Raw genomic sequence first — 26,688 nt, forward strand, 5'->3', positions numbered from 1 at the left:
TTAACTGTTACTTTTACAGGGATATAAAAATCCCTATATATTCTTAAACCTGTCTAAAACTTTCCTAAAAGAACATGTTTCCTGTACTGAGAGTGGCATATTCCCAGAACATGATGTAGGGAAGTGTACATGCTCTTTTAGCACTCTTTGGGACTAGCCCACGTAATTTACTTGTAGTTTTGACGTCCATGAGTGATGCACCTTTCCCATGCTCATGCTGAAACAACATCAATACCATTCCAGTCTGTATTTCGTATCTTGCAGGCCTGTGCAAAAGCTTTTATTTAAGGTTAGAAAGTGTTGTACAGACTAAGTCCCTACAGTTCTTTGTTTATAATTGGGTTAATGGAGACCAGTGATGAGTAGCATTCCTCAGGGGTCGGTATGGGGACCAGCACTGTTTAACATCTTTGTCGGCAACATGGACAATGGGATCAAGTGCACTGTCAGCAACTCTGCTGACAACACCAAGCTGTGTGGTGCAGTCAACACACCGGAGGGAAGGGATGCCAACCAGAGCAACCTTGACAGGCCCGTGTGAACCACATGAAGTTCAACAAGGCCAAGTGCAAGGTCCTGCACATGGGACACAGCAATCCCAAGCATAAATACAGGCTGGGCAGAGAATGTATTGAGAGCGGCCCTGAGGAGAAAGACTTAGAGGTGTTGGCTGATGAGAAGCTCAACATGAGCCAGCAACATATGCTTGCAGCCCAGAAAGTCAACCATATCCTGGACTGCATAAAGAGAAACATGACGAGCAGGTTTACTTCATTCTTGTGAATGGAGTAAACTGTCTGAAATACTGTGTTAATTTCTGGGGCACCCACCATAAGAATACATGGAGCTGTTAGAGTGAGTCCAGAGGAGGGCCACAAAGATAATGAGAGGGCTGGAGCACCTCTCATATGAAAATTGGCTGAGAAAGTTTGGCTTGTTCAGCCTGGAGGAGAAAAGGCTCCAAGGACAACCTTACAGTATGTAAAGGGGGCTGTGGTGGTTTGACCCTGGCTGAGGGACAGTTGCCCACCAAAGTTGCTCTGTCACTCCCCTTTTCAGCTGGACAGGGAAGAAAATATATATTGAGAGGCTTAGGAGTCGAGATAAGCCCTCCGCCTCCACCAGAACCCAGCTATGCAAAACTACAACAGGGGCCTACAAGGAAGCTGGAGAGGAACTGTTTACTAGGGCATGTAGTGATAGGACAAGGGTTAATAGTTTAAGACTGAAAGAGGGTAGATTTCGATTAGATATAAGGAAGAAATTCCTTACTGTGAGGGTGGTGAGGCACTGCCACAGGCTGCCCAGAGAAGCTGTGGCTGCCCCCTCCCTGGCAGTGTTGAAGGCCAGGTTGGATGGGGCTTTGGGCAACCTGCTCTAGTGGAGGGTGTCCTTCCCCATTGAAAGAGGGTTGGAACTAGTTGATCTTTAAGGTTCCTTCCAACACAAACTATTCTGTGATTCTATGATTCGATGAGTCTCAACTTTGCCTCAAGTTGTTTTTTTGTTTAATGTTATTCTATTTTATTTAAAAATAAAATAAAATGAAGGGTCTTTGCCATTTCCTGAAAATATTTCCTTGCCCGTTTTAAAAGCAGGTGGTTTTATAGAGCTGCAATGCCTTTGTGGTACTGGGTAAAGATTTAAGATTTGCTACAGGGATAACACAATGTGCCATTATGAACACTGTGGAAAAGCATGATGTATCAGTCAGTTCATAAATTCTCAACACTCATTGCTTACATAGGGTTAGGATTTGTAACGGATTTTTCCTAAAATATCCGAACTTTTCCTTAGCTTCCCAAGCTCAAGCGGGTTGAGTGTCAGAAAGGCAGGCAAGAAAGTTTGGTGCCTGTACTTTTCTGCCCCCAATCCCTTCGGATTTGTGAGAGAGTTGTTCCCCAGGGAAATCTTGGAGATCCCCTGTGCCCACCAAAAGCTTGTATCTCTTACAGCCCCTCCCTGGATCAGGGCATTATAAAGCTGTCTTGAAGGACAAGCAAGTGCTCTGCCCCCAGTTTACAGATGGCTTAACAGATGTTGGCAAATATCATTAGAAACAGAGCTCAGGATTAAGTGTTTGTCCACAGCATAGCCCTAAAATGCCCCTTATTCATAGCCAGGTGGCCTCGCAGGGCAGTTTCATCATGCCCAGCTGCTTGTGCTGCCTGAAATGGGGGGCTCCCACCCAGGGCAGGGAGCAGGAGCTGGGACCCATGCTCTCTCAGAAACAGCAGCACCACTGCTCCTGTCTACACTCCCAGCTCAGGCATCAGCAGCCCTTCTCTGCTGCTTGGAGGGTTTGCCCAGCCTCTTTGGGTCTGCTGCTGGTTATGTCACTTAGCAGGGGTCTGTGATGTTTCTAGGGTTTTGTTTAAACAATCAAAAGTTATAAAATTTTATTTTAAAATTTACTTTGAGAGAATATTTATTCACAAAGTCAGGTGGGGAATGAGTAGGAAATAACTCGATTCGTGGCTGTCTGAGAAATACTAATTCAGCCCATTTGTGCTGTTTGTTCTACTTATCTCCTTACCCCCATCAGAGAACAGCATGGGCAGTGAATAAGATGAAGTATATGAAGAGTAATGATGTTCCCTGGCTATCGTTTCAAGTCAGATAAAAATTCATAGCATTCAAATATAAGGGCAGGCAGGGACAGACTAATTAATGCCTACAAGGACAACATTCGGATTGCAGAGATCGTGTTTAATCTGATATTTTCCAAGGATTTTATATTTGCGTTGGCAGCCTGGCCATCTTCTAATTTATTTTATTTCTGTGTATGCAGTTCGTACATATGAAATGTTGTATTTTCCCTGTTTTCCCTGTTGGTTATTAGGTTGGCTTATGGTAGTGATTTGCAATGTTGCAGGCAAGAGAGGATGTGATCCACATGCTGAAGACAGAGAAAACCAAACCTGAAGTTTTAGAAGCTCATTATGGATCCGCAGCTCCACAGAACGTGCTCCGAGTGCTACACAGGGATGCCATCCTTGCCCAAGAAAAGTCTATAGGGGAAGATGTCTATGAGAAACCAATTTCAGAGGTAATAACTTCTTGATTTATATCATTATGTCTGTGCAGGGGGAATCCTAACACAGCATTTGTAGAAATGGCAAGACTTTGAAGAAAAATTGAGTATTCTTGTTCACTCAACTGCAAAATAAATTGCATGCAAAGTCACTGGGTTTGAACCCAAACAATAATGAACTTGCATGCCACTTAGGGTTGGCGATGTTAAGAGAGGACAAAGTATTTGGGTGTTACATTTCTGGCATTTAAATTCCTTTTGATTATAGGTTGCAACATGTACTGCTCAAAGCACTGTTAAGCCTTCTTTGATTTTCTTGGCATACTAGACCCCTGTCATGTGGGTAGATAGGAAAAGAAGACCTTCAAAGGTTCACCTTTATGTCGTCATAAATCTGTAACAGTTTTAAGTCACTTAAGCTCTAGGCTTGCAAGATCAGTTCAGCCCCTAAAGGAGACCTACAGGACTTGATCCCTTGCTTTAAAATCTAAGCAATAAATGAATGTAGAATAGACCTGTGAGTGTCTGAGGCCAGTGTGAATGCCAAAATAAGCATCCACTGCTCATGTTTATAGTTTCATAACAGTCCCGGGCACAGAGAAAGGGCATGTAACAACGTACAATATAATATACCACAGTGTCTGTCCAAATCTTCATAGTTCCTCCTGTTAGAACATTTCATTCTTTTTCACCAGGAATTGTGTCCACCACAAGATATCTTTATACTGTGTATTGTCATTGAAGAGTCTTCTAGAATTGTTAGGACGATAGTTGGCCTAGTTATTGGCCTGGGCTATACCATGAGAATACCGAATAAGGAAAGCAAACATTAGCATGTGGGAGCATGCAGGAAATAATGTTGAATAAAATAATTTAGCAGGGATTTTGTCTGAATAAGCTGATAATTCGATGGGGACCCGAATGACTTTTGTCATGCATAGGTTCACAGGGGTTATGTTGGAGCTAAAATAGGATGCTGACAGAATTTCCTAAAGGCAAAAGATTTACTCTCAAAGGATGAACCCAACCTGTCTCCCTTATCAAATGCAATAACTGTTTTATTTTGACTGCCATGGTCAACTTCAGGAGATCAAATCGGCATGGTCCTCCTCCTCTCTTATGTCCCTGTTTGCTGAGGCACCCTGTGAAAAAGCAGCTGCCTGGTGCCACTGGGGCCAAGGAAGATGCAGTTCCCGCAGAGTAAGGGTTAGGGTTGGGCAGAGCAAGCTCTGCCAGCCCTCGTGACACGGACAGGCAAGAAGAGAAGTGCCAGGCCTCCGGGCAGCTTCAGCAGGGAGCAGGATGGAGTTTGTCATCTGCTGCCAAGAAACAGTGGAAGGAGCGACATGAATAACTGCAGTGGCTTCAGAGTGCCCTGGCAACTTTCCAGACACACCTCCCTGGCCTTAGTGTTTGTTTGAATAATAAATGGCATATTAAATTAATAATATATATCTATAAAAAAAAAAAAAGCCCAGAAGGCAAAAAAGGTAAATTGTGACTAATAAATTTCTGTCAAAAAACAGGCTGAGGGAAAAATCCTAAGGCTTATAATGAATTTTATTTGGTAATGTAAAACTGAATCTATGCTAAATCTAAATAGTTTAGACTTCTTATCTCAGCAGTCCTGCCGGTGCACTGAAGGTGCATAAATGAACTTTCAGCCTTGAGCTCACACCTTGCCTCCACATGCAGGTGCCGAGACCCATAGAGGTGCGTGAACTCAGGCTCCCAGAGTCTGAGGGCATGTATCCTGCCCTGGCATTTGCTATAGCTTTTTTCGGGGTGAAATTAGGAAAGTGTGCAAAATCCTGCACTGCAGCAATACTATTTGTTACGCTGAGGCTAAGTGAAGTTTGTGTATCTGAGAACCACGCAAATGTTGACTGCCAACACACCGTTCAAAGGAATCATTCCTTTTACGGGACAGTTACTCTTATTTCTTGTCATTGCTTCATGTAAAGCCCAAGACATAAAATTAAGGGACTCACATTTACCAAACACAACATTGTTGGTTAATAAATCACATGAAGTAAGCAAGAAGGCATTTAAAACAGTCTATTCTCTCTTTCTACAATCCAGCTGGACAGACTTGAAGAAAAGCAGAAAGAGACGTATCGGCGCATGCTGGAACAGCTCCTGTTGGCAGAGAAATGCCATCGCCGCACAGTTTATGAGCTAGAAAATGAGAAACATAAACATACAGATTACATGAACAAGAGTGATGACTTTACCAACCTCTTGGAACAGGAGCGGGAGAGGTGAGTACCTGAGAGTGCAAAGGGTATCCCCAGCGTCCCTGTGCTTGTCAGTGCAGCGGTGTTGTGAGCTGGCATTTTCTGTGTTTAAATGGCACTAAACTCACATGTAAACTATTTGTAAACGTTGGTCCACTCATGTTGTTAGTAAGTACCTTACGGTGCGAGTCCGGAGCTGGAGGAATTCCATTGAATGTTTCTGTAGTGTGCGCTTGAATTAAGAAATGGATTTGTTTAGAATTACTCATGCCCGGTTTGGGGTCACCTCCTGGTAGCTTTTGATGAGATGTTATTTATGTTGGCTGAGTTTGGAGCTGGCTTGCTTAGCCAAGTGCCACGTTTTGCGAAGGACGGGCCACTGGTTGTCACAGCAGGAGGACGGGGTAAGGAAAACCACGACACGCGTCGGGGTACTGGCACACAAGTGGTAGGGGCTTTGCCAGGCCCTTTGTGTGTAGATTTGGAAAGTCACAAACCATTTGCAATATTATTCGTATTTCTGAAGACATGTGCCTTGGGGGAGATCTATGTTCCCCTGGAAGAAAACACTTTCATGGTTTATAAAATGTGGCCAGCCTGCCATGGACTATCTGCAGTGTTTATCTCACAGGCTCATACATTCCAGGGTTTTTTTTCTTCAAGTGTTTGTCCTCTGTACTCCTTTGGGGAGTAATTTGTTCTCCGAGTGTCTAAAAAAAGAAAGAGCACCTAGCTTAGGTGAAGCTTGAGCACTCAGGAACAGCCTCGGTTTCTCAGTGTGACATTTTTGTGCACATACTAAACTGCTTGAAATCAATCCACAACATAAAAAATGTAAGAGCTCTGAGAAAAATACTTAAGGCAAGTTCAAAGAAGAAATGCTTTTGAGGAAACCACAGTCTGGTGGCAGACATTTGCAAAAAGCCAGGAGCTAAATTGTTTAGTGTATTTCCTGAGCTCAGTTCAGAGCCAGCTTTGAGTAGGTGGCACATGAGCTACAGTGACCGTATTTCCTGGTTTTGCATGATTGGCAAACTGTAAAGGACAAAAATGCTTCTGCATCTTAGCAGTTTGATTCTCTAACCAGAATATATATATAATTATAAACCCTGTTGCATTTCCAAGCAAGCAACAATTTCACATCTGATTCTCATACATGCAATTTTTTCTCTGTGCTGAGTATCTGTGGGCATGCAGGCAACTAAAGTGCTTCAAAAGTACAAGTGGTATAAAATAACATTTACGTTTGTCTTTACATTTTATGTTCACTTTGACAGTTGTTGCCTTCTTATTATTCCATCTCAACTCATGAATCTAAACAGCCTGAGATTATGACCTGTTTTGAACTGATTTCCTTCGATGAACTGATTAAAAAGCTTTCTGTCTCATATTACTAGCAATGAGATATTAGGTCCCATCTCTGTGGGCATTTTCTCATATTCTTCGTGCTCTTTTCTACATTCTACAGTTTTTGGAAAAACAATAATAAAAAAAAACAAAGAGGAGAATTTGAGTTTGAATTTCTATTGAAACCAGATCTTTAAGAGCAGCTAAATCTGCCAGCTGTAGTCACCAGTGCCTCTGAACTGGTGGCTGTGGGGAAAGAATTGCAGCGCTGAAGCCCTTCTGATTTATGTTGAGTGATACAAGAAACCTGATGTTTGCTATTTAATCCACTTTTGTTTGTCTAAGGCTCTATAGTTTCAAGTTTAGTGGTGACCAGCCAGAGAGAACATGGAGTGTAGCTAAACATAGAAAACCAAGCGTGCACATCCCTCCCTCTCAAGGGTCCTCCTCCCAAACTACTTGCAGAGCAGGTTAGCAAAATCAAGATGGGCTGGACACAGCTCATTAATGTATAGTCTTAAATGATCTCAAACTTCATCTTTCTTTGCTGAGTGCACATGAGACAGGTTGCACCCACACGTTTGTAGGTATTTAAAACTTCCAGCATTATTGTTTGAAGGCTGAATTCACAGAGAAAGAGAAGGTGATGGGATGACTTCCTGAGGAAGCCCCACAGTGGCAATCAGCAATAGATTTCTGTTAAAAAGAAAGAGTCTGTAATGGAAAAATTTAGGTTTTAGAAGGTTAAAACATACAAAACCCCTCCCATACTCACTTAATTTGCATATTGGGACAGAGAACTGACCTGCCCAAAGGCACTTCTCAGGGTCCTGCCCAGCCGTTCTTGTTTTACAAGTACCACTATATATATAATTTGTTTTGCCATGGTGCTTTGAGGCCTGAGGGTTATTTTATTAAGAGCTGAGCAGACATGAAGTCTCCATGAAAAAGGACCATGGATGTGAACTTTGCCCGTCAGCCACTCCGCTACACTTGTGGCTATAATTTTAATGAGACAGGGTGAGCTGGAGGAAGAACAGTCCTGTGGGACGGCCATCTCACAGCAGTCTGGCATGACAAGAGCAGTAGTAATTCCTGTCCTGGATCTAAGCAATTTAAGTCATTTCTCTCCTCGCAGTATTTTGCCACTGTTGTGCACACCAACTTTTAGAGGCCATGTCTGCTTCTGCTGTCCTGTGGAAGTTTGAACAAGATAAAACGGGAAATTATTTAAGAGCAGAAATATGCTTCGGTTCTAATGTATTTCTAGCACTCGCTTAATGTATTTACTTTGGAGATTTGTTTTACATGTGCTTTCATACATTATCTCTAATCCATCTACAACAACATGATAGGAAAGCAAACAGTCCCTATGAGGGACTAATTATTAGGTCAGCCTCACACAGGAAGGAAGGAACAGGAAAACATGATTTGTCAAGAATAATTATGCATTTAGAAGTTTAAAAAAAGACAAAATTGTACACAGGGACATTAAAAATGTAGACAGCTAGGAGGGGTAACTGGGGAGAGCTGGAGGCCCTGACTGTTGGTCTTGGCTTCGCGACACCGAGTGCAACTAAGCTGCAGAAAGGTTGTGGAAAAGGTTGGCATGTTAGAGGAAAAGAGTAGTGACAGCCATTTGCCAGATGGAGATGAAAGAAATCTGGTACTTTTAGTGGAAGGTGCTCCCACAGATGTGGTGGTACTGAAGTGTTTTGCAAATTTCTCTGTAGCACGCTATAATCCTATCTAAAGATGGGAATGTTTTGAAAGTTGGGGACAGTATTTGCTATTTTTACCACTCCACCAAAATTCCCTTTTCCATTCTTGACTATCTTAGCTGCTGTTCTTGTAAAATCAAGTAGTCCTTGTGCATCTCCTACTCCTGGGAGTGCAAAAGCAGTCATCTTCCTGGAGCCTCCTCCAGGAAGAAGGAGGCCCTATATATATATACACATATATATATATACACACACATATATATATAGGGCCTATGTGTGTGTGTATATATATATGTGGCCTAAATATACATATATATATGCGCCCTTATTTTTTATATATATATATATATGCATGAAAAATATATATATATATATATATAAGCCTCCAGCTCCTCTCCTTATTTATATATGGAGAAGAGCTGGAGGCACCAAGACCCCCTCAGAGACCTTTGCTGGTGGACGATAGGGTGAGGAGTCTGGTCTGGCAGGTAGAGATGAAGTGTCTGACTGGAGATGTTGCAGACACCTGAAGAGCAGAAGACCATGAAGCAGCAGCCACAATGACAACATTAGTTGTCTCAGCACAAAGCACCCTCCCGATCTTCAGTCATGCTTTGAGGAGTGAGTGTTATTGGTACTTCCCTACCACAGAGTTCTTGTGTAAAGCAGGCTTAACATGAAGTGGCACTTGGTTGTTCTCCGGCCTGCCTATCTCAGCCCTTTTGCCTTCCCCTTTTAGGGAAGTGGTGGGGGCAAGGCAGGTGGGGGGCAAGACATCTTTAGGATAAATTATAAACTGTTTGATTTGATCAGTGGGGCTTTTTCTTCTCTATTGGAAAAGTGGAGAGGTCTGTATAACCTCGGCGCTGCTTCGAGCTCTCCATTGACCTAGGAGATGAGGTTTAAAATCCTGGCATTTTTAGAGGTGCTAATCTCTGAAAAATTTGTCTTGTACTCTTCTTTTAATCCTATTTGTTGACAGCACATTTTGCTGCTATTAAAAGCACTGGAAAGCTCCCATTGATTTTAATAGTTCAGAAGCAGGCTTGTGGTAAGGACCACTGAGCCAGTTCTGTAGGATGGATGGCAGAAATAGCCTGAAAGCCTTCAAGTGTGGGGAAGAGGGAGTTTTTTTCATATGCACAGGGCATGGTTTGCAGAATAGAGGATGTGATGTGGCAGAAGGGCTTTGTTGGAGCTCCTTAAGGGAGATCTGTGCAACTGCTTTGTGAGTAATTTGATCATTTCCAGCACATCCCCAAGACTGCCGAGAGTCTGTTACCCCACCACACAACGTGTCAGGAAATACACACCCAGAATCTAGTTGAAGTATCGTCTGCCTGAAATCATCGATATTACGTTTAGTCACATTTTACCGTAAGACTTCAATGAAGTGATGAGGATTTTAAATTGGCCCTTGCCTTCCATGCTGCAGCTTCAAATTATTCTTTACAACCACAGCAACAGTGTTCCCAGTGCACTGAAGCATTTCGCATTTTCCTCAAAGGCAAAGCCGAGGATTCAGTCTGTACTTCCTAAGCAGTGCCCTGCTAAATCTGGTTTTAGTTAAACACTCTTTTTGAAGTACATGGCCATAATTAGATCTGCTTAGAGGAGACAGCGGGACTGTGACCCCAGATCTTTCCTCCACAAAGTTTCTTTTCAGTCTTCGAGTAAAATTGTCTCCTCTCTGTCTCCCCCATCACAGCACCCCCAGCAAGGAATGCACTGGCAAGTCCCTCAGAGGTCTGTGATAATACATTCCTCTCAGCTTCGGTCATCCTGGCACCGAGAGGCTCTTGGCTGCTCTGCTGGTGATGTAATTCTGGGCCCACATCACCTGCAAAGGAAACTGATCTGTGAGCAATAAAGCACACAGACGTCTAAAAACAAAAATGGGAGTGTTGATGTTAACAAGTTTTTAAAATATTTTTCCCCCCTTTTTGCATTTCTGCTTTTATTACCAAAGTTCCCCTTCTCCCTTTTCCCACGAGACGGCAGCACCAAGCCTTTCATTGGGAAGTGCTTGGCTTTTTATTTCCCTTTATTTCATGGGCCCAAGGAACTGTAACGGCTGGAGTTTGACATAGCTTGGAGATTCTGCCTCTGTTACCTTCCCAGTTCGCATTTATGCTTGATTTTTATGGAGCCTGGAAAACAGAGAAGCTGGCAGGAGGACAGCGGGGCAGTGTGTATCCATCAGTCAATTACTTGTTTAGAGATCAATGCCCCTAAAGAAGTGTTTGGGGCTAATAAATCTCTGTGAATTGCCAGTTTAAGGCCAAAATCTGCAGTAAGAACAGCCCCATATAGGGATATTGGTGCGAGGTGTATGGTGCAAACATACAGCACAGATTTTGGCCTGTAACTGTGTAATCTGTTGGTGATTCCTCTAAAATCTGGAAATTAGGTTACTTAACAGAAAGATCTTTGCCTTTTTTTATTTATTCCTCCAAGCGTTTTTAGCCACATTTGTACTCTGACTATTTTCTCATGTGGTGATTGTTTCTGTGTCCTGGTTTCCAAACTGTGACACACAAAAAAAGGAAAAGCCAGTCCAATGGGACTGTGGGAATTCACCATTGCTGACAGTAGTTACTCATCTTACTGCACATTACTGGCCATAGTAGAGCACTGAGTCACTCTCTGTCTACTTTTCAGTAAGGGCATCTCTAAACTTTTATAACATAGAAGACAAGGGCAACAGTACAGTTTTTATTCTTTTATTTCAGGCTGATGTGCTATCTGTATGGTTTGGATACACTGGTTTTTTTTCTGTTGACGCAATAAATTCACAGGATCGTAGCTCGCCAGTTCTGTGGTAGTCTATTAAAAGAAATACACAAAAAAATCTGGCAGTGACAAACACCATTTCTGCGCAGTTAAGTAAATCTGAAGTTCATCCATTCTGCTGGTCCTGTTTCACAGCTCTAGCTGACTGCAAGGCAGCGATTGCGCAAAGTTTATGTTTTAACTAACGAACCTGGTCCCAAGTTCCAAGAAAATGGCCTCAAAGGTAATCTAAAAACGAGAGAACAAACAGCCACATCGGTCTGTGGAGAAACAATATGAAAGTATTGCGAGTCTTACACAATGTGAGGCTTGACATGAGTTGGGACTAATCCAAATCCATCTCTTCACACTTGGATAGTCCTCAAAACTGTCCAGTCTTTCAGTCACTTTTGGGATTATATAAAATGGCATCATGTGTTGTTTCAGCTATTCTTCCAAAATTATTCCTAAGTAGGCATCAACTTCACAGCCCTTGAGAGAGAATTATTATACAAAACTATATGTAGCTCATTATTCCCAGCAAGCTTGCTAGCTAAAATCATCAATTCAAATGCTTCCAGGGTCAGACGGGGGGAAAAAATTACTTCATTCAGAATCTACTCACGAACCCAAACTCTGTCCAGGGTGCAATAGGTAACAATTTTAACATTTAAGGGGCCTTTGGCATGTTTCAGACTTATTATACTACTGAAATAAATATCAGTTCACAGCTCTATTGAAGCCATCTTTTTAAGTTGTCAGGTTTTTAAGCAGAGAAAACAAGAACTGAATCAGGGTCATGTTGGGAAAATTGCTTCCTCATTCAGAAAGATTAGAAACAGGTTTCAGTGGAAGTGCCAGGTTTCACTGAATTTCTAAAAAATTTAGATAGATGTCACTTATTTACAAGTATAAACATGTGCTAATAGGCACTCAAGCCTGAACACATTGGATATTCACTTTATGTTTAAATAGAAGTTTACCTGTGCAAAGATGTACAGACATTAGTGAAGTATATCACTGTTTCAATTAAAGCCCTGTGCTACACGGTCATGTAACTTCCACTAAGTTGTGTGAGGAACCTCAAGATGTCATCTGATTTGGGGATTTATTCTGACTCAGTAAACCTTCATAGAAGATTTCCTAACCCTGAACAGATGTAATGCTTTTTCCATTTTCTTTCCCAAAAAGGGTGCTAAGCTGTGCATCCCTTCTCGTTCCTGCAGTGAAACATACCAATAATCAGCGTTATATTTGCATCATTTCAGTTTTCCATTTCCACACTTTCCAGGCAAAACTTCCACTTTTACAATTTTTTGAGTTCTTTTCACCAAAGGGGTGAAAAATCTTCTTGTAGATCAGCACCTCAGCACTCAAGTTCCCCCAAACACAGGAATTCATTGAGCCAGGTCTCTCCATCTCCCTAAAACTGAGGATTTTTCACTTGTTGCCTTGGTGAATGGAACCAAGATACAGTCCTCTCTGTAGTAGCCACTTATTCAAGATGACTTATTCAAGATGAACAAATGTTTCACTGAAATCCACATGAAGCTTTTTTATGATTTTAGAATTACTTATTGAATTTTTTGTTCGGCTCAGGATATGAAAAGTCAGTTACTCACATAGGTCAGTTATCCAGTTGTTTATGTTAGGGAACGATTAATAGTAATGTAGCTGACTACGTAGTGGCCTAAAGAGAAAAGATAAAGAAATGAGCAAAAACTGAGGCTAAATTACAACAGAGTGACAGCAACAATTTCCTGATGATAGCAATTATGTCATAGGTGAAAACGTATCTCTTGATGACAAGTATATATATCACAGGATGAAAGTTCCTGTACAGTTACCTTTAAAATGTTTATTTTCAGAGGAATTGGAAAGGCATAGATGTATTCTCTTTCATCATTTAAATGTCAGCCTTTTCCTAGATGACTTAACTTGTTCTAAAATGATGCATAGCTTTCAACATTTTTTCATTTCACAAATCTCTGGCTGGCATACAGTCCTGGATATTAGGAATTTTTTCCTAATATCCAACCTAAATCTTCCCAGATTGTTACAGGCCCTTGTGAACAGTTCTTCCCCAGCTTGCTTATAGGCACCTTTCAGGTATTGCAAGGCTGCTGTGTAGTTATGCCACACTTCCACAGGGTGCAGAGGTGGGGCTGTGAGATGGATGTGGCGTACGGGTGTGTTCAGGGTGAGAGCTGAGGGTCCTGGCATGAACGTTAACATAAGTACCTTCATAGCCTTTCATACTGACAGTTGGGACACCGCATATTAGCATATGGTGTGACAGCCAGGATTACTCAGTGTTGATGTTAAAATCTATTAGTGTCTCTTTAGTTGATAAAAGCAGCTGCTAACTGAACTTTTACAGCATTTGAAAATTTTACTGAGGGTTCCTTATTTGCTAAATCACTGAATATGATGCTGACAGGAAGTTATGTTTAAAAATCAAGAAGAAATCTTCCTGAGATTATTTACCTTCTTCTGCTTTTATAGGTTCTGTTTTATCTTTATGTCAAGCTGTGACTGTGGTGGCCAAATAATATATAAACCAGTGCACACATAGCCTGTGTTTCTAAGAAAATCTGAGACAGTGCATTGAGGGAAGATGGAGTATTTATATCAACTCCACTTCAGCAGACTCTTGCTCTCGAGCTGCATTCCTGTTGTACAACTGTGTGAACTTTCCCATGCTTGACTAGCCCCGTGCATGGAATTATACAAATGATATTTCTTCCTAAAACCAGATTTTAAAGCTCTTCACTCTTTATATTTAAGAATTTCTCCCATTTTTGACGCCCTGTTATGGTGACTCCAGACACCATCGCTTGGGTTGCTTGATGCTAAAACAAAGCAGCAACTCTTTGATGCATGTTTTCTCTTGGTTTTCCTACCTACTTGTTTTACTCACTCTATCAAACACATTATTATAAGAAAGTCCAGAAAAAGGTCTTCAGGAGTTTGAACAATGGGACAAGAACTGAACCAATGGAACTGGAAGGTAAAGGAAAATGAATAGCAAAGAGGCAGGTTTAGGGCAAGGGATGGCAGTCATAAAACAAAGAATATGGGAAATAAATATGAATTAGGAAATGAAGGAGAAGAGAGGGAGTGGTGAGGGGAACTAGCTGTTGGCAAAAGTAGAGTGCTGTAGAGCCAGGTGGATGACAGAGGGAAGCAAGATGGTGAAGAAATCAAGATTGAAGAGGTAGATACCGAGCTGCAACCAGAAGGTATGTACAGAAAAATGCATCAAAATTTAAGCAGAAAGCGGCATACTGATGTTGCGTGAAGCAGGACAGCATAGCCACTGGGACTTCCCAGAACTTGCTTGGGCCAACACATGATACACTTTAGGGAAAAAAGTAATTTTACCTTGATTTTCAGTTTCCAGTAACCATATTCACCACTGATCTTTGTGAGTTACTTATTTTCATGCTTAAAAACATGACCCTTATCTCTAGACCGAGTATTTCTGTTCTGTAAAGCCACAGTTGGAGAAGTCAGGTGAGGGGGAGGCAGCAGAAGGCAACAACAGAGAGTCAGCTGCCAACAGAACAAATGCAGCACACAGGTCACAATCAGTCAGGGTTAATTAATGTCCCAGATCCAACTTGAGGAGAAGAGGCTGAGGCACTGCCAAAAGACTAAGTTTCTCTCTCCGGGTAAGCTGAGAACAGCTACAGCTCCCCCTGCTTTTAAAGACTCAAGGTCACTCCTCCACACCATTTTTCCACATGAACACTTAGCACATCAAAAGTGAGCAATTTAGAAAAACAAAGCTGGAGACCAGAGCAGAGAAAAACAGCATTAATGGGGTGCTGTAAAGCATGGATGTGTGGAAGCAGCCAGCTCTAAAATGGCAAGTCCCCAGGGGGCAGCAAGGAACTGTCTGGACAAGCTGGATAGATGAGATAAGGCCAACTGTATGAGGTTCAACAAGACCAAGTGTTGGGTCCTGCACCTGGATCACAGCAACCCCATGCAGTGCTACAGGCGTGGGGAGGAGTGCCTGGGATGCTGTTGGGCAGAAAAGGACCTGGGGGTGTTGGTTGACCAGCAGTGTGCCCAGGTGGCAAGAAGGCCAACAGCATCCTGGCTTGTATTGGAAACACTGTGGCCAGCAGGAGTAGGGGAGTGATCATGCCCCTGTACTCAGCACTGACGAGGCCACACCAGTACTGTGTTCAGCACCATACTGTGTTCAGTTTTGAGCCCCTCACTACAAGGACATTGAGGTGCTGGAGCGGGTCTAGAGAAGGACAACAGAGCTGGTGAAGGGTCTTGAGCACAAAGAACAGCTGAGGGTTGTCTGTAGGTGCGTGCTTAGGGACAGGGTTTAGTGCTGGACTTGGCACAGCTAGGTTTACAGATGGACTCAATGATCTTAAAAGTCTTTTCCAACCGAACTGACTCTGTGATTCTGTGACCTCCTCATGTAGCACTTCTCAGAGGTCCTGAACACCTCTGCCCCTAACTCAGGAGATGCTTTGTTCAAAGAGCCATACCCTGCTTAATATGACACTATTGGTGCTTATGATTCAATGATTTCAAGGCTTCACTTATTTATAAAATAAAGATCAAAACACACTATAAAACAGTTCCCTTGACCTGGTATAATTAGCTGTGTAGACAGGTGCCTACTTCAACTGTAATCATCTTTTCTTGAGACAGTCCCACCAGTGCAGGCTTTGTTCCTCACGGAGAGAAGAAACTAGCAATAAAACTTCATCTTGTGCATTTTTGTATTAACCTACGATTTTTGCTCAGTTTTGTTCTATTTATTTATTGAAATATCCGAGTCAGACCTATAACACTGGAGATACTGAGCCTTCCCAGATATCACAAAGATACACACAAGTGTTAAGAAAGTAAAAAAACATTTAAAAAAAAAAAAAGAAGTGGAAAAGGAAAACAAAGCCAGAAATGTTTTCCTTAAACTTTTGAATCATGCTCTCATAAAGTGCAGCAGATCCTAACTTAGGGCAATTTTCATGGTGCAAAGAGAAAAAAAAAGAGTTTTAAATCTAGGCCGCATGACTAACGTAGAAAGATCTGGGGAATAATAAAAAAGCCAGTGTGTGAATGTGTGTGAGTGTGTGCACACACACATTTTCTTTAACAGCTGCATGGAACAACCTGTTTTAAGTAAGAACAAAGGTGAACAAAGCCAGTTGTCAGTACAGCTCACCAAATGAAGTTTTTTAGTGTGCATGACGCACGCCTTATAAAATGTATTGCCTGAGATAGAACAGCACAGAGTTCAACTTGAAGTTGTTTTTTTTTTTTCTCAGGCTTTTCCTACAAAGTCATGTTTCAAAAATGTATTTGATTTATCTTCATTATTTATTTGTGCCCCAAAAGCCCAACGGAGCACCTTGTTTCACTGTATCTTCAGCAGCAAACTAAAATCAGCCTCTTCCTCAATATTCAGATTTTTCATGTTGTACCAAGATGACACTGAATTCATTGATATCCACTTGATACCTCATTGATATAGAATAGACAACTGGCTAGGTAGAAAGTGGGGGACAGGTAAACTTGACTTATCAAAAGAAGGAAAGAACTCCAAACCAATAATGGAAGATTGTTTTTAAGGTTTTATGAACAAAAAAACCAATCAAACAAAAAAAGCCTGCCGAGCTACTTGGTGTACTTTTTCACATATGTAAGTAAACACAAATTTAGGGAAAGTTTTGGGTCGCACATACAGAAAAACCTAGGCTTTTCCTAACATGTTAGAGAATTTGGGGAAAGTTGCAGGCACTGCCTTGGCTATAAATGTTACATATGTTTCTGCACCGAGATAAAGAGTCAACAGAGAACAGGGCAGTGTGTTGGAAAGGTTACAAAGCCCTGTTTACAGAGAATTTTATAATCAGGCAATCATTTGTTACAAGATCCACCAGAGGAATCCATTGCTGTGCAGACTTAAGCACACTTTTAAAGAGCACAAGATATCAAAGAACTGTGTAGTCTATTAGCACACCATTAAGTAGTTAAACCAATTCCATCTTTTGCTTCCCAGCTACTCCCTTCTACAGCAGACAACTGTGTGACATGCACAGTAAGATTTCTGACTTACAGAGGTGAGTTCAAATTTGGGATTCCTGTCTATTCCCTCCCCTGCTTTAATTTCTTGTTTTTCTTATCTGGTCTCCCAATGTTACAAGTGCTGCTTTACTCAGGAATGCATTTCTTGGACTACTACATCCCAATGAAAGCATAAACAAGAAGATTCATGAAATTCTGGGCAGCAAGTTAGATTTTCCCAATCTTTGATGTGTGTCATGATTTAACCCCAGCCAGCAACTAAGCCCCATGCAGTCGCTCACTCAGTCCCCCCACAGCGGGATGGGGGAGGGATTCAGAAAAGTAAAAGAGAGAAAACTCGTGGGTTGAGGTAAAGACAGTTTCACAGGTAAAGCAAAAGCCACACACAGAGGCAAAGCAAAACAAGGAATTTGTTCCCCACTCCCCACAGGCAGGCAGGTGTTCAGCCATCCCCAGGATGGCAGGGGTCCATCACATGTTATGGTGACTTGGGAAGACAAATGCCATCAGTCCAAATGCCCCCCTCTCTTCTTCTTCCCCCAGCTTTATATGATGAGCATGATGTCATATGGTATGGGATTTTCCTGTGGTCAGTTGGGGTCAACTGTCCCAGCTGTGTCCCCTCCCAAGTCCTTGTGCACCCCCAGCCTCCTCACTGGTGGGGTGGGGTGAAAAGCAGCAAAGGCCTCGGCTCTGTGTAACACAAACATCCCTGTGTTGTCAACACTGTTTTCAGCATGAATCCAAAACGCAGCACTGCACCAGCTACTGTGATGAATTCTATTCCAGCCACAACTGGCACAATGTGACTTAAAAGTGAAGGTATTCTTGAAAAATAACAACATACAGAGTAGCTTTATAGTTTTATAAGCACACATAATTTGATTCTTATGCAATAAAAGTTTTAAGAGTCTGAGGCCTGTTAGACCTTAGCTGTGACATCCAACATGAGGTCCTCTATAGCTGTGGTACTGCTTAGAAGTGGCTACCTGAAGTAGTTGGACTGGTGATGGAGAATACTTTAATTATGAAGTCTGGTGGCAGCATAGACATGTCCTAGCTAGTGCAGTCTGTGTCGGCTCACCACTACCATGCTGTGTTTTCACTACCAAGTTTTGCATCCTGTTGACTGCTGCCTCACATCCATACAACTTCAGTGCCTCTCCACCACGTTCCCTGGGATTTATTTCTAAGTTGCAGAGTAAGATGGGGGAGCAGGTGGTCTCAGATAAGTTCCCTCTGGGGGTCACTGGTGGTGACTACCACATGTATGTGATGTATGTCACCCTGTCTTAAGTGATCTGACCTAATCTAGATTTTTTTTCATGATGAGGCTGGTCATGCCCTGGAACAGGTTTCCCAGAGAGGCTGCAATGTCTCCAACCTTGGAGGTGTCTGAGACATGGGTAGAGCAAGCCCTGTGCAACCTGGTTTAACTGGACCTGCATAGGTCTGGACTAGATATATCCAACATCGTTTTCAACATCAACCATTCTGTGTTTTTTTGATGTGGCACCTGCCAGAGAACACCATCTGTTTCCTGATGTATCAGTGTGAGACGCAGTGGCTTAGACTGGGGCAGGCTCTGAGGCATCCTCTGGGCATTCCCTTTAACACGTCATTTGCCAGGCAGGGACACTGGCAACGCCCTCTGTCACCCTCTGGTCTTCTCATGACGATTATTGCTCTGTCTGCTGGTTTTTTGCTGCTAAATTTGTGATGAGTAGAGGTAATGCCTTGAAGTTGGTGGTCTTGGCAGGAGTCTGTTTCATGGATGCTGCAATTCTGAGTAGTCAGACTTCTTGATACGGGTGGTCCCTTCTGTCCTGGGTCCTCAGTGATGCCCTCCCTTCTACATCTCACATCTGTACAAAGCTGACTGCTATGGACTCACAGCTGCTTTCCTAGTATAAATATTAGGATCCTCCTCATGTCCTTGACATTTCTGTTCTAAGCTGAAACCATGAAAACACAGATGAGGGAAGATGTGTTGCTTGAAGTTCCAGCCTGGGCCAAGCACAGCATCATGGAGCAGATGTGAGAGGACATCTAGGAAGGCTTGGGAGATGTGGGGGTTAGAAATGGAATGCAGAGGTGAGGAGGACCCTGGGACTGAATGGTAGGTGCAACGGGACTGGTATGAGCTGTTCAACAAGTTCAGGTCCCACAGTTGGGTGGGACAGGACATGCAACCAGATATCCTCCTGCAGAGACATCAGCATGAGTGGGGTGGAGCCTTGCTCTCAGATGCTGCCCTCAGTCCAAGCCATCTGTCAGCAGGCAGTTTTGAAACTTGCTTGCAAAGTGCTATTGCCATCAATTATTTTGCTAACACAAGAGTTCAGACTTTTATGCATGCAATCTAAAGGATCTTGAAGATCCCTCCAGTAGCTCTCTGTCCTTCTTCCCCACCCCTAGAGATACTCAAAGTCAGGCTTGATGGGACTCTGAGCAACCTGATCTAGTAAAGATGTCTCTGCTTACTGCAGGGGGGTTGGACTATCTGACCTTTAAAGGTCCCTTCCAACCCAATACATTCTATGTTGTGAAGGTCTCCCTAAGTGCCAAGATAATGCCACATCATTCAGATTACATGTCAGATATTTAGTCTAGTGTTTGTCATTGCAATTTCCTCTTTTTAAAGACTAGGTAGCTCTACTGAAACAGTTATTAGGATTGCAAAGGACATGGAAAGTAGGTTAAGAAGAATATTTGTCTGATCACTGCATGTGAACATTTGCAATTGCATAATCCAACACAAGTTTTGTACAGAAACCTTTCCTCAAGCCCTGGAAAAATAGAAACATGTTGAAATGGATCAGCTTTGCACATAGGAGGCAATGCTTTCTCTGCAGGACCACAACTTCATCTTTTGGAAAGTATTTAGTAAATGAGGTAGGGGAATATAAAAAGGGAGAGAATGATTAAGGCTGGTATATATTTCCTTGGAAAGTATGACTCTACCCTTGTTGCGTTTGTGTGACGGATTTCCTACGCAGTGCTAGTTAAGTCACATGAACCTAATTTAGATCAGTAGCGTGCTTTTTTGGCTTTAAGACTGATTCTCCTTTTGGGGAGCTTGTTGGAGACTTGGGCTCTGACGTGTGGGAATGTGGAGCATCCACTCCTGGGCTAGAGGCAAAGGGGGCTGTGATCTGAGCACACCCAGCACCCACCTTGCAGTGCTGTGAAAACCACATCCTACGTACCCTGGAGCAGGAGACCAACCTAGACTCTAGTTCTTTTTCACACCCAGAAATGAGCAATTCTGTTCTCAGCAGAGCCTGAAGAGCACGTGGTAAACAGGGCCTTGATTAAAGAGCATAAAATCAATCATTAAGCACCTGCTTTTCAAATGAGCGCCGTCCAGCCTGGATATGGAGTGAGGCAAGAGTCCTAAGGAAAAATAATGAGAAAGCACGGAATTAGATAGTTTCTCTAAAATGTAAACAACACACATTGATCCATTTTTGTGGATAATGATATTTCATGTTATATATTTCCAGACTTCTTAAGAGGAAAGTGAATGGGAAGGGGAAGAGGAAAGAAAAGGGGAAGGAAAGAGGGAAAGGCGAGGGAAAAGGAAGAGTGGCTTCTGGTTCCCATTACTAAGACTGAAAAGGTGACTGTGGGCAGTGTAGGGAATCTTTGGACAAAGAGAAAGAACCCCCAAATTCTTTTATGTCCCTTAGGGAACGAAAGGGCTGATTCAGGACTCTGTTTTAGTGCAGGGAGCTAGCAGAATGGTGCTTTTCAGACCTCATGCAGGTTCTTGGTTAGCCTGGCTCCTCCGCCCGAATTTTCCAAGCCAAATATGCATATATATTAAATCCACAGGGGATTTTCTTCATGTATTCACGCCTTTACCAACTGATCTCAAGCTCGGCCACTGCTTACTAACAGTTGCACTGCCACTTCAAACATCAGCAAGACCAGAGAGAAGCAACGGGAACTTTTTCTTGCGCCAGAGGAAGGAACTGGCGGCTCGGGCTGGGATGCATGGCTTTTCGGTGCATCCCAGCCCTGGCAAGCGAAAGCAATTCACAAGGGTTCCCCGCGATCAAATCTTTATTTCTTAATCGCCAGCCTGTAAACCCCAAGCCCGGAGCGGGCTGTCAAGCAACAAGCTCGGGGGAAGGGGTGCCCGGCGGCACAAGCCAGCCACCCAGCCAGCGCAACCCTTTCCACCCCTCCTGCCCCGCCGAGGCGCGGCGGCGGCTCCACCCCTTCCCCCTGCCCTGGCAGGGCGCGCACAATGCTCCGCCGCGGCCCCGGCCCCCCCGGCCCCCGCCCGGCCCCGGCCCCGGCCCCCGCGGCGGGGCGCAGCAGTCACCTTGCCGTGCGCGGGGGACACGGCGGCGGCCGGAGGGCGCCTTTCCCCGGCCGAGGGGCTCAGCCGGCGCCGGGCGAGTCGCGTAGAATTTCCCGGTTTAATTATTTTATACTTTTTAGTAACTTGGGGGAGGGGGAAAAAAAAAAAAGTCTAATTACCAGGTAAGATAATTCCGAGGTTTGGCTTGAGTTTTTCCTGATTTTTATATCTGAGCAGTGCTAATTGTGCTCGTACGTGCGCGCTTCAGCGGCTGAGCGAAGGTACCGGGCATAGGCGTAGGCGCCGGCGGGAGGCTGGAGAGGGGCGTGCGTCCGGTGTGGGGGCCCGGGATGCCCGCACTGCGCCCGGGGCAGCCCCGCTCCCGCCGCCGCCGCGGCTCCAGCTCCAGCCGGGCTGGACGAGGCAGAACTGCCCTAAGCGAGGGGGGAGCCGGGTGGGTTTTATCGCTTTTTGAAACCCCGGAGCCGATTTTGCTGTTTGGCTGGAGGTGCACCTGGTGAGGATGTGTGTGTGTGTGGGTTTCCTCACCCGGACAGCTCATCGAGGGGTCAGGGAAGGATAACCACAGCTCCGAGAGAGACAGGTTTGGCAAATTTCATCTCTTCAGCTGAGCGCCGCTGCTCCCTTTTCTCACGGATGCTGTTTGCATGTTTTCTGTGCATCCTCCTTCCGTGCTGTGACCTGCGGAACTGTTGTGGGTATCTTTAACTGGGGGGCTGGGGGAATTAAAAAGAAAGAAAGTGCCTATCCTGTTTCGTAGCCTGAACTGTTTTGGGTAGTGTTTTGTTCTAAAAGATCTTTGGTGCTTTTTGTGTATTTACAAGGTGCTGGAAAGGTGGCGGGATGCTGAATCTAGAAAGTGTTCTTAGTTCAAAGTACTGCCCTTGCTGCTCAGTTGGAGTGAGACAGTTTCAACACAAATGAACTACTACAGCTAACTGGATTTTAATTTTTACAAAATCAGCGTTAGAAACAAAAGGGGCGGAGGGATTGGAGATTGTAGACAATGAGCAATATGCCCTCCTAAGTAAGGAAAGTGTTTGTTCCTTTTAGTATAATTTAGGAATTGTCGTGCAATTATGATGTAGCAAGAATATTAATTTGCTTCTCGAAAGTTCATTTCAGTGGTAAAGAATATGCAGGTTTTTACACTTCAGCTTAGTATATTAGATAGCCACAAAAGCCCCTGTCTTCAGAGTTACTAGAACTGATTCATTTTTTTACACGTTTTTATTTGTTTTCTGAGTTGACCCTGTGATAAGCTGAAAAGCAGTTTGGGAAGTTCTGTGGTAAGGCCATTCCAACATTTGTCTCTGTTCCTTGCCTTTAAAGCTTAATGTATAGGAAAGTGAAAGTAACACATATGTGCTTTATTCTCTCTCTTGCCATGAGATCTGATCTCAGTTACATTTTTCTTCTCTCAGTTGAGATGGATATGAGGGAAGGACTGAAGCTGATGATTTGAAAGTGTTGCCTAATTTTGAATTACCCAACTTGAGTGTGACACCTGATACTTATTTTTTTTTTTTTGCTTCCTAGAGAGCCTGACCACTTTTGGCTCTCTTTGATTGTAGCTGAAATTGTAAGTGCTCAGAATCAGTGACATTCAGCCTCTGGGTATCTTAGCCTGGCCCCAAGCACGGAAGCACTCACTAGCAGTCCTGACACGTGGAGGATTTCCCAGTGGCTGTAGAAATAGTCTTCAGAATCAGCTGTTGTACATTAAACAGGAAGAAAAAATGAAGAGGGAACTCCTTTATTAAGTTAAACTACCTCTTGCTGGTTTTCATTGTCCCGGGGCTGCAGCGAGCAGCCTCTCGCATTGCTTATTGGTCAGCAGCTTTCTAGCTACCGGTAGGAAGTCGCCCAGTCTCTCTTAACGCTGCATATGGAGCAGTAAACTCTAGGGTGGAAATGGAAAGACAAGCTTGCGGATGCATTTGCTTTTCTGATGCTCCTGTGTGAGTGGCAGAAATGCTGCTGGCCCCCATGGGACCAAGTCCTTGTTAACCTACGTCTCTTAACCCCCACTTACTGGTCCTCTGCAAATACAGAAGTCATTGCATCCTGCCACAACAAACTTTTTGTAAGCTAAATGGCAAAGTCAGGTACTACAGGAGTGGCACATCTGAGATGGCTTTGTGCTAGAGCAGTGATGAGGAGCTCTGTGGACCTCCAGGCTGTATGTATGGACTCAGTTAAAAGAGACCTTACCTGCTTCTCTCCTTCCCATCCTCTTCCTTCTATCTGCTGTTCCTCCTGCTGCCCCTGTCTTGTTAGAAGGGGGAATAGCTCTCCACCTCTCTCCAGACTACCCTCTGCATTAGCCCGTTCTGAGTCCTTCATTAAACATCAGGAGACACCTTGGGAAGCTTGGCGTTGTCTGTTTGCAAAGCTGGTAGCTAAACCAGGCCAATGCAACTGAAACACAGTGCCAAAATGTTCACATCCAAGCCGCAGGGGCAGCTTGTGTTCTTTCAGGTTATCCACTGTCTTGCCCAGGTTTCCTCACATAGGTGAGCGCCCATTTCTATGCTACAGATGGGAAAGGTCACATGAGCATTTGTCATGTTTTCTCATCTTGGTGGAAGGACAGATGGGAAGGGCAGTGGAAACACTGGTGTAATTTTCCACAAATGTCTAGGGGTCTTTACACTTTTGCATGCTCTGCTTAAAACATTCTGAAGTGAATGTTTTTTTGAGGGGAGAGGTGAGGTCTTGGAAATCACTGAGCATCTCATCTTTCCCTTGATAACTGAAACTTCTTTGTATTTTCTTAAAATATTGGAAGCCAGTTTGGAGAATGGCTTCTCATATCAGCTATCAGTGCTAAGCACGGTTCTTATAGTTTCCAGTTTGCTACATTTATTGTATTTTAAATATAGTTATGAAGTTTATCATCCTTCAGAAGGCAAGAAAATGTCTACTGACCCCTATTTGTAATTTCATTTGCAAATGTAGGGAAGAACTAATGGTTCTTGCTAAGGTTTTGCTGCAGCGACTGCTTTTGCCACTTACAAATAAAATAAATCACATCTAAAATCCAGTAATGACCACTGGACCTCTTCTGATATGAAACTACTGTAATGTCTTTCAAAAACACAAAAACATTGGTCTCCAGCTGTAAGTTACAGTTCCTGTTGAAGTCTCACTTTGGTCTGTGAAGAGATGCTGTGAAAAATGGTAGTGTGGGGTTCCTCCTTTGCAGCTCAGAGCCAGAACTTGACATCTGCACCAACAAAACAGGAGAAACAATGTGTGCTATTAAGCAAAGTCTGTCACTTTATTGATTCAGTTAATTGATCTGCCTTAAAGAGAATGTTGCATGACCCTGATGGCTAACTGGCAGTTAATCCAGCACAGACTCCAATGAGAAGTTGCTTCAACCACTCTGCATTTCACGTTGGAAGGAGGAGGTACAGCCATCTGTGTCCTCCATCACTCATACTTCAGGACCTAGACTGGAGCCCTGCCTGTGTTAGACACCTCTTCCCAAAAGTGCAGTTTTCCAAATCGCTTCTATGCCGTAAACCACAACTGTGCCTTACAAGTCCACTGACATGGCCAGAGGACTTGCTGGTGGCTGTAGGTAGCTGATGGGGAAAAACTGTGATACTGGCCAGATGTGCTTTAAGAAAACTTGCCATCTGAACCTGAAGGACTGATGTCGTGGTTTTACCCCGGCTGATTAGCCCCAGCCCTGAGCAAGGCAGTCAGGACTGGTAGGAGAAAGCACAGGAATACAACTATAATAAGAAATAAGGAGCAAGTGCCGGGTCCTGCGTGTGAGTCCCAGCATTCCCATGCAATCCCACAGCCTTGGGGAAGAGTGCCTGGAAGGCTGCCCAGAGGAAAAAGACCTGGGGGTGTTGGTTGACAGCGGGATGAATGTGAGCCAGCAGTGTGCCCAGGTGGCCAAGAAGGCCACTGGCATCCTGGTCTGTATCAGAAACAGCTTGGCCAGCAGGTCCAGGGAAGTGATTGTGCCCCTGCACGAAGTGCTGGTGAGGCCACACCTAGAGTGCTGTGTTCAGTTTTGGGGCCCTCGCTACAAGAAGAACATCAAGGTGCTGGAGCATGTCCAGAGAAGGGCAGCCAGGCTGGTGAAGGGTTTAGAAGACAAGTCTTAGGAGGAGCGGCTGAGGGAGCTGGGGTTGTTTAGCCCAGAGAAAAGGAATCACAGAATCACAAGGCTGGAAAAGACCTTAGGAGATCATCAAGTCCAACCAATCCCATCCTAAGCTAAACCATATCCCTAAGTACTTCATCTACCCTTTTTTTGAACACATCCAGGGAAGGTGACTCAACCACATCCCTGGGCAGCCTGTTCCAGGCCCTGACAACTCTTTCAGTTAAAATTTTTTTCTAATATCCAATCTGGACAGGAGTCCAATCAGGAGACTGAGGGGAGACCTTATCACTCTCTAGAACTACCTGAAGCAGTTAACTCTTTGGGCATATTCATACATAAGGGTTTGCTACTTTACTTATCCTGTTTACTGTAGAGGCAGAGTGTGATTGTCTTGACCACTGGGTATGGTAGGGCACCAATTCTTAAAATACTATGGGGAGGACAGATAGCAAAGAAGAGGAAAGAGACTACCAGGGCACTCATGGCAGTAGAAGACCACTTATTTAGGGAATGACTAAGGCTGCATATTTTGACGTGATACGTGTGGTAAACTGTGAGGAAAAGAGGTACAGCACAGACCTCAGCAGTACTTTCCACAGACAAGCTGGTGATACAGTACCACTCTCCACAAGGAATCTGAGCAGATCTGACTGCTTCCTCACTGCAGTCTGGGTGCTGAGCTCCCAAGACTCATGCTGATGAATGCAGATTTTCCGTTTTTATCCAAATATTTCTGTCCATCTCCTAAAAGACACTCCAAAAATCCCAAACTGAGACAGCAAATACAAGGACTGGAGTGGGGGTACCAAACTGTTGGCTTGTCAGCGTTTTGGCTGCATCTAACCCCACATTTTATCATCAAAGCTAAGCCCTCTTCCCCTTCCTTTACCTTTTGATTCTGAATACAGGTGCTTTAAACCTTTTGACAATTGAGACTGCAGCTGCTGTGGTTAACACACCGAAGAAGTGTGTGCTCTGAGTCTCTGAGGTGCTTTTAGTGCTCCACTGGAGCCCGCACAGGTCTGCAGTACTTAGCAAACATTTGCAGC

At 43.7% G+C, this 26,688-nt stretch overlaps 1 protein-coding gene across 2 annotated transcripts in view; it reads left to right on the forward strand.

Annotated features, from left to right (window-relative positions):
* FILIP1 (filamin A interacting protein 1) overlaps nucleotides 1–26,688 on the forward strand; it is a 106,511-nt gene that overhangs the window by 60,344 nt on the left and 19,479 nt on the right. For both annotated transcript variants that reach the window (XM_084262068.1, XM_084262069.1), the window contains exons 3-4: nucleotides 2,876–3,049; nucleotides 5,117–5,295. In XM_084262068.1, the coding sequence (XP_084118194.1) occupies nucleotides 2,876–3,049; nucleotides 5,117–5,295 (353 nt within the window). The remainder of the gene's footprint in view (nucleotides 1–2,875; nucleotides 3,050–5,116; nucleotides 5,296–26,688) is intronic.

The sequence above is a fragment of the Gallinula chloropus genome, assembly GCF_964237585.1.
Source record: "Gallinula chloropus genome assembly, chromosome: 3".
NCBI classification, from domain to species: Eukaryota; Metazoa; Chordata; class Aves; order Gruiformes; family Rallidae; genus Gallinula; species Gallinula chloropus.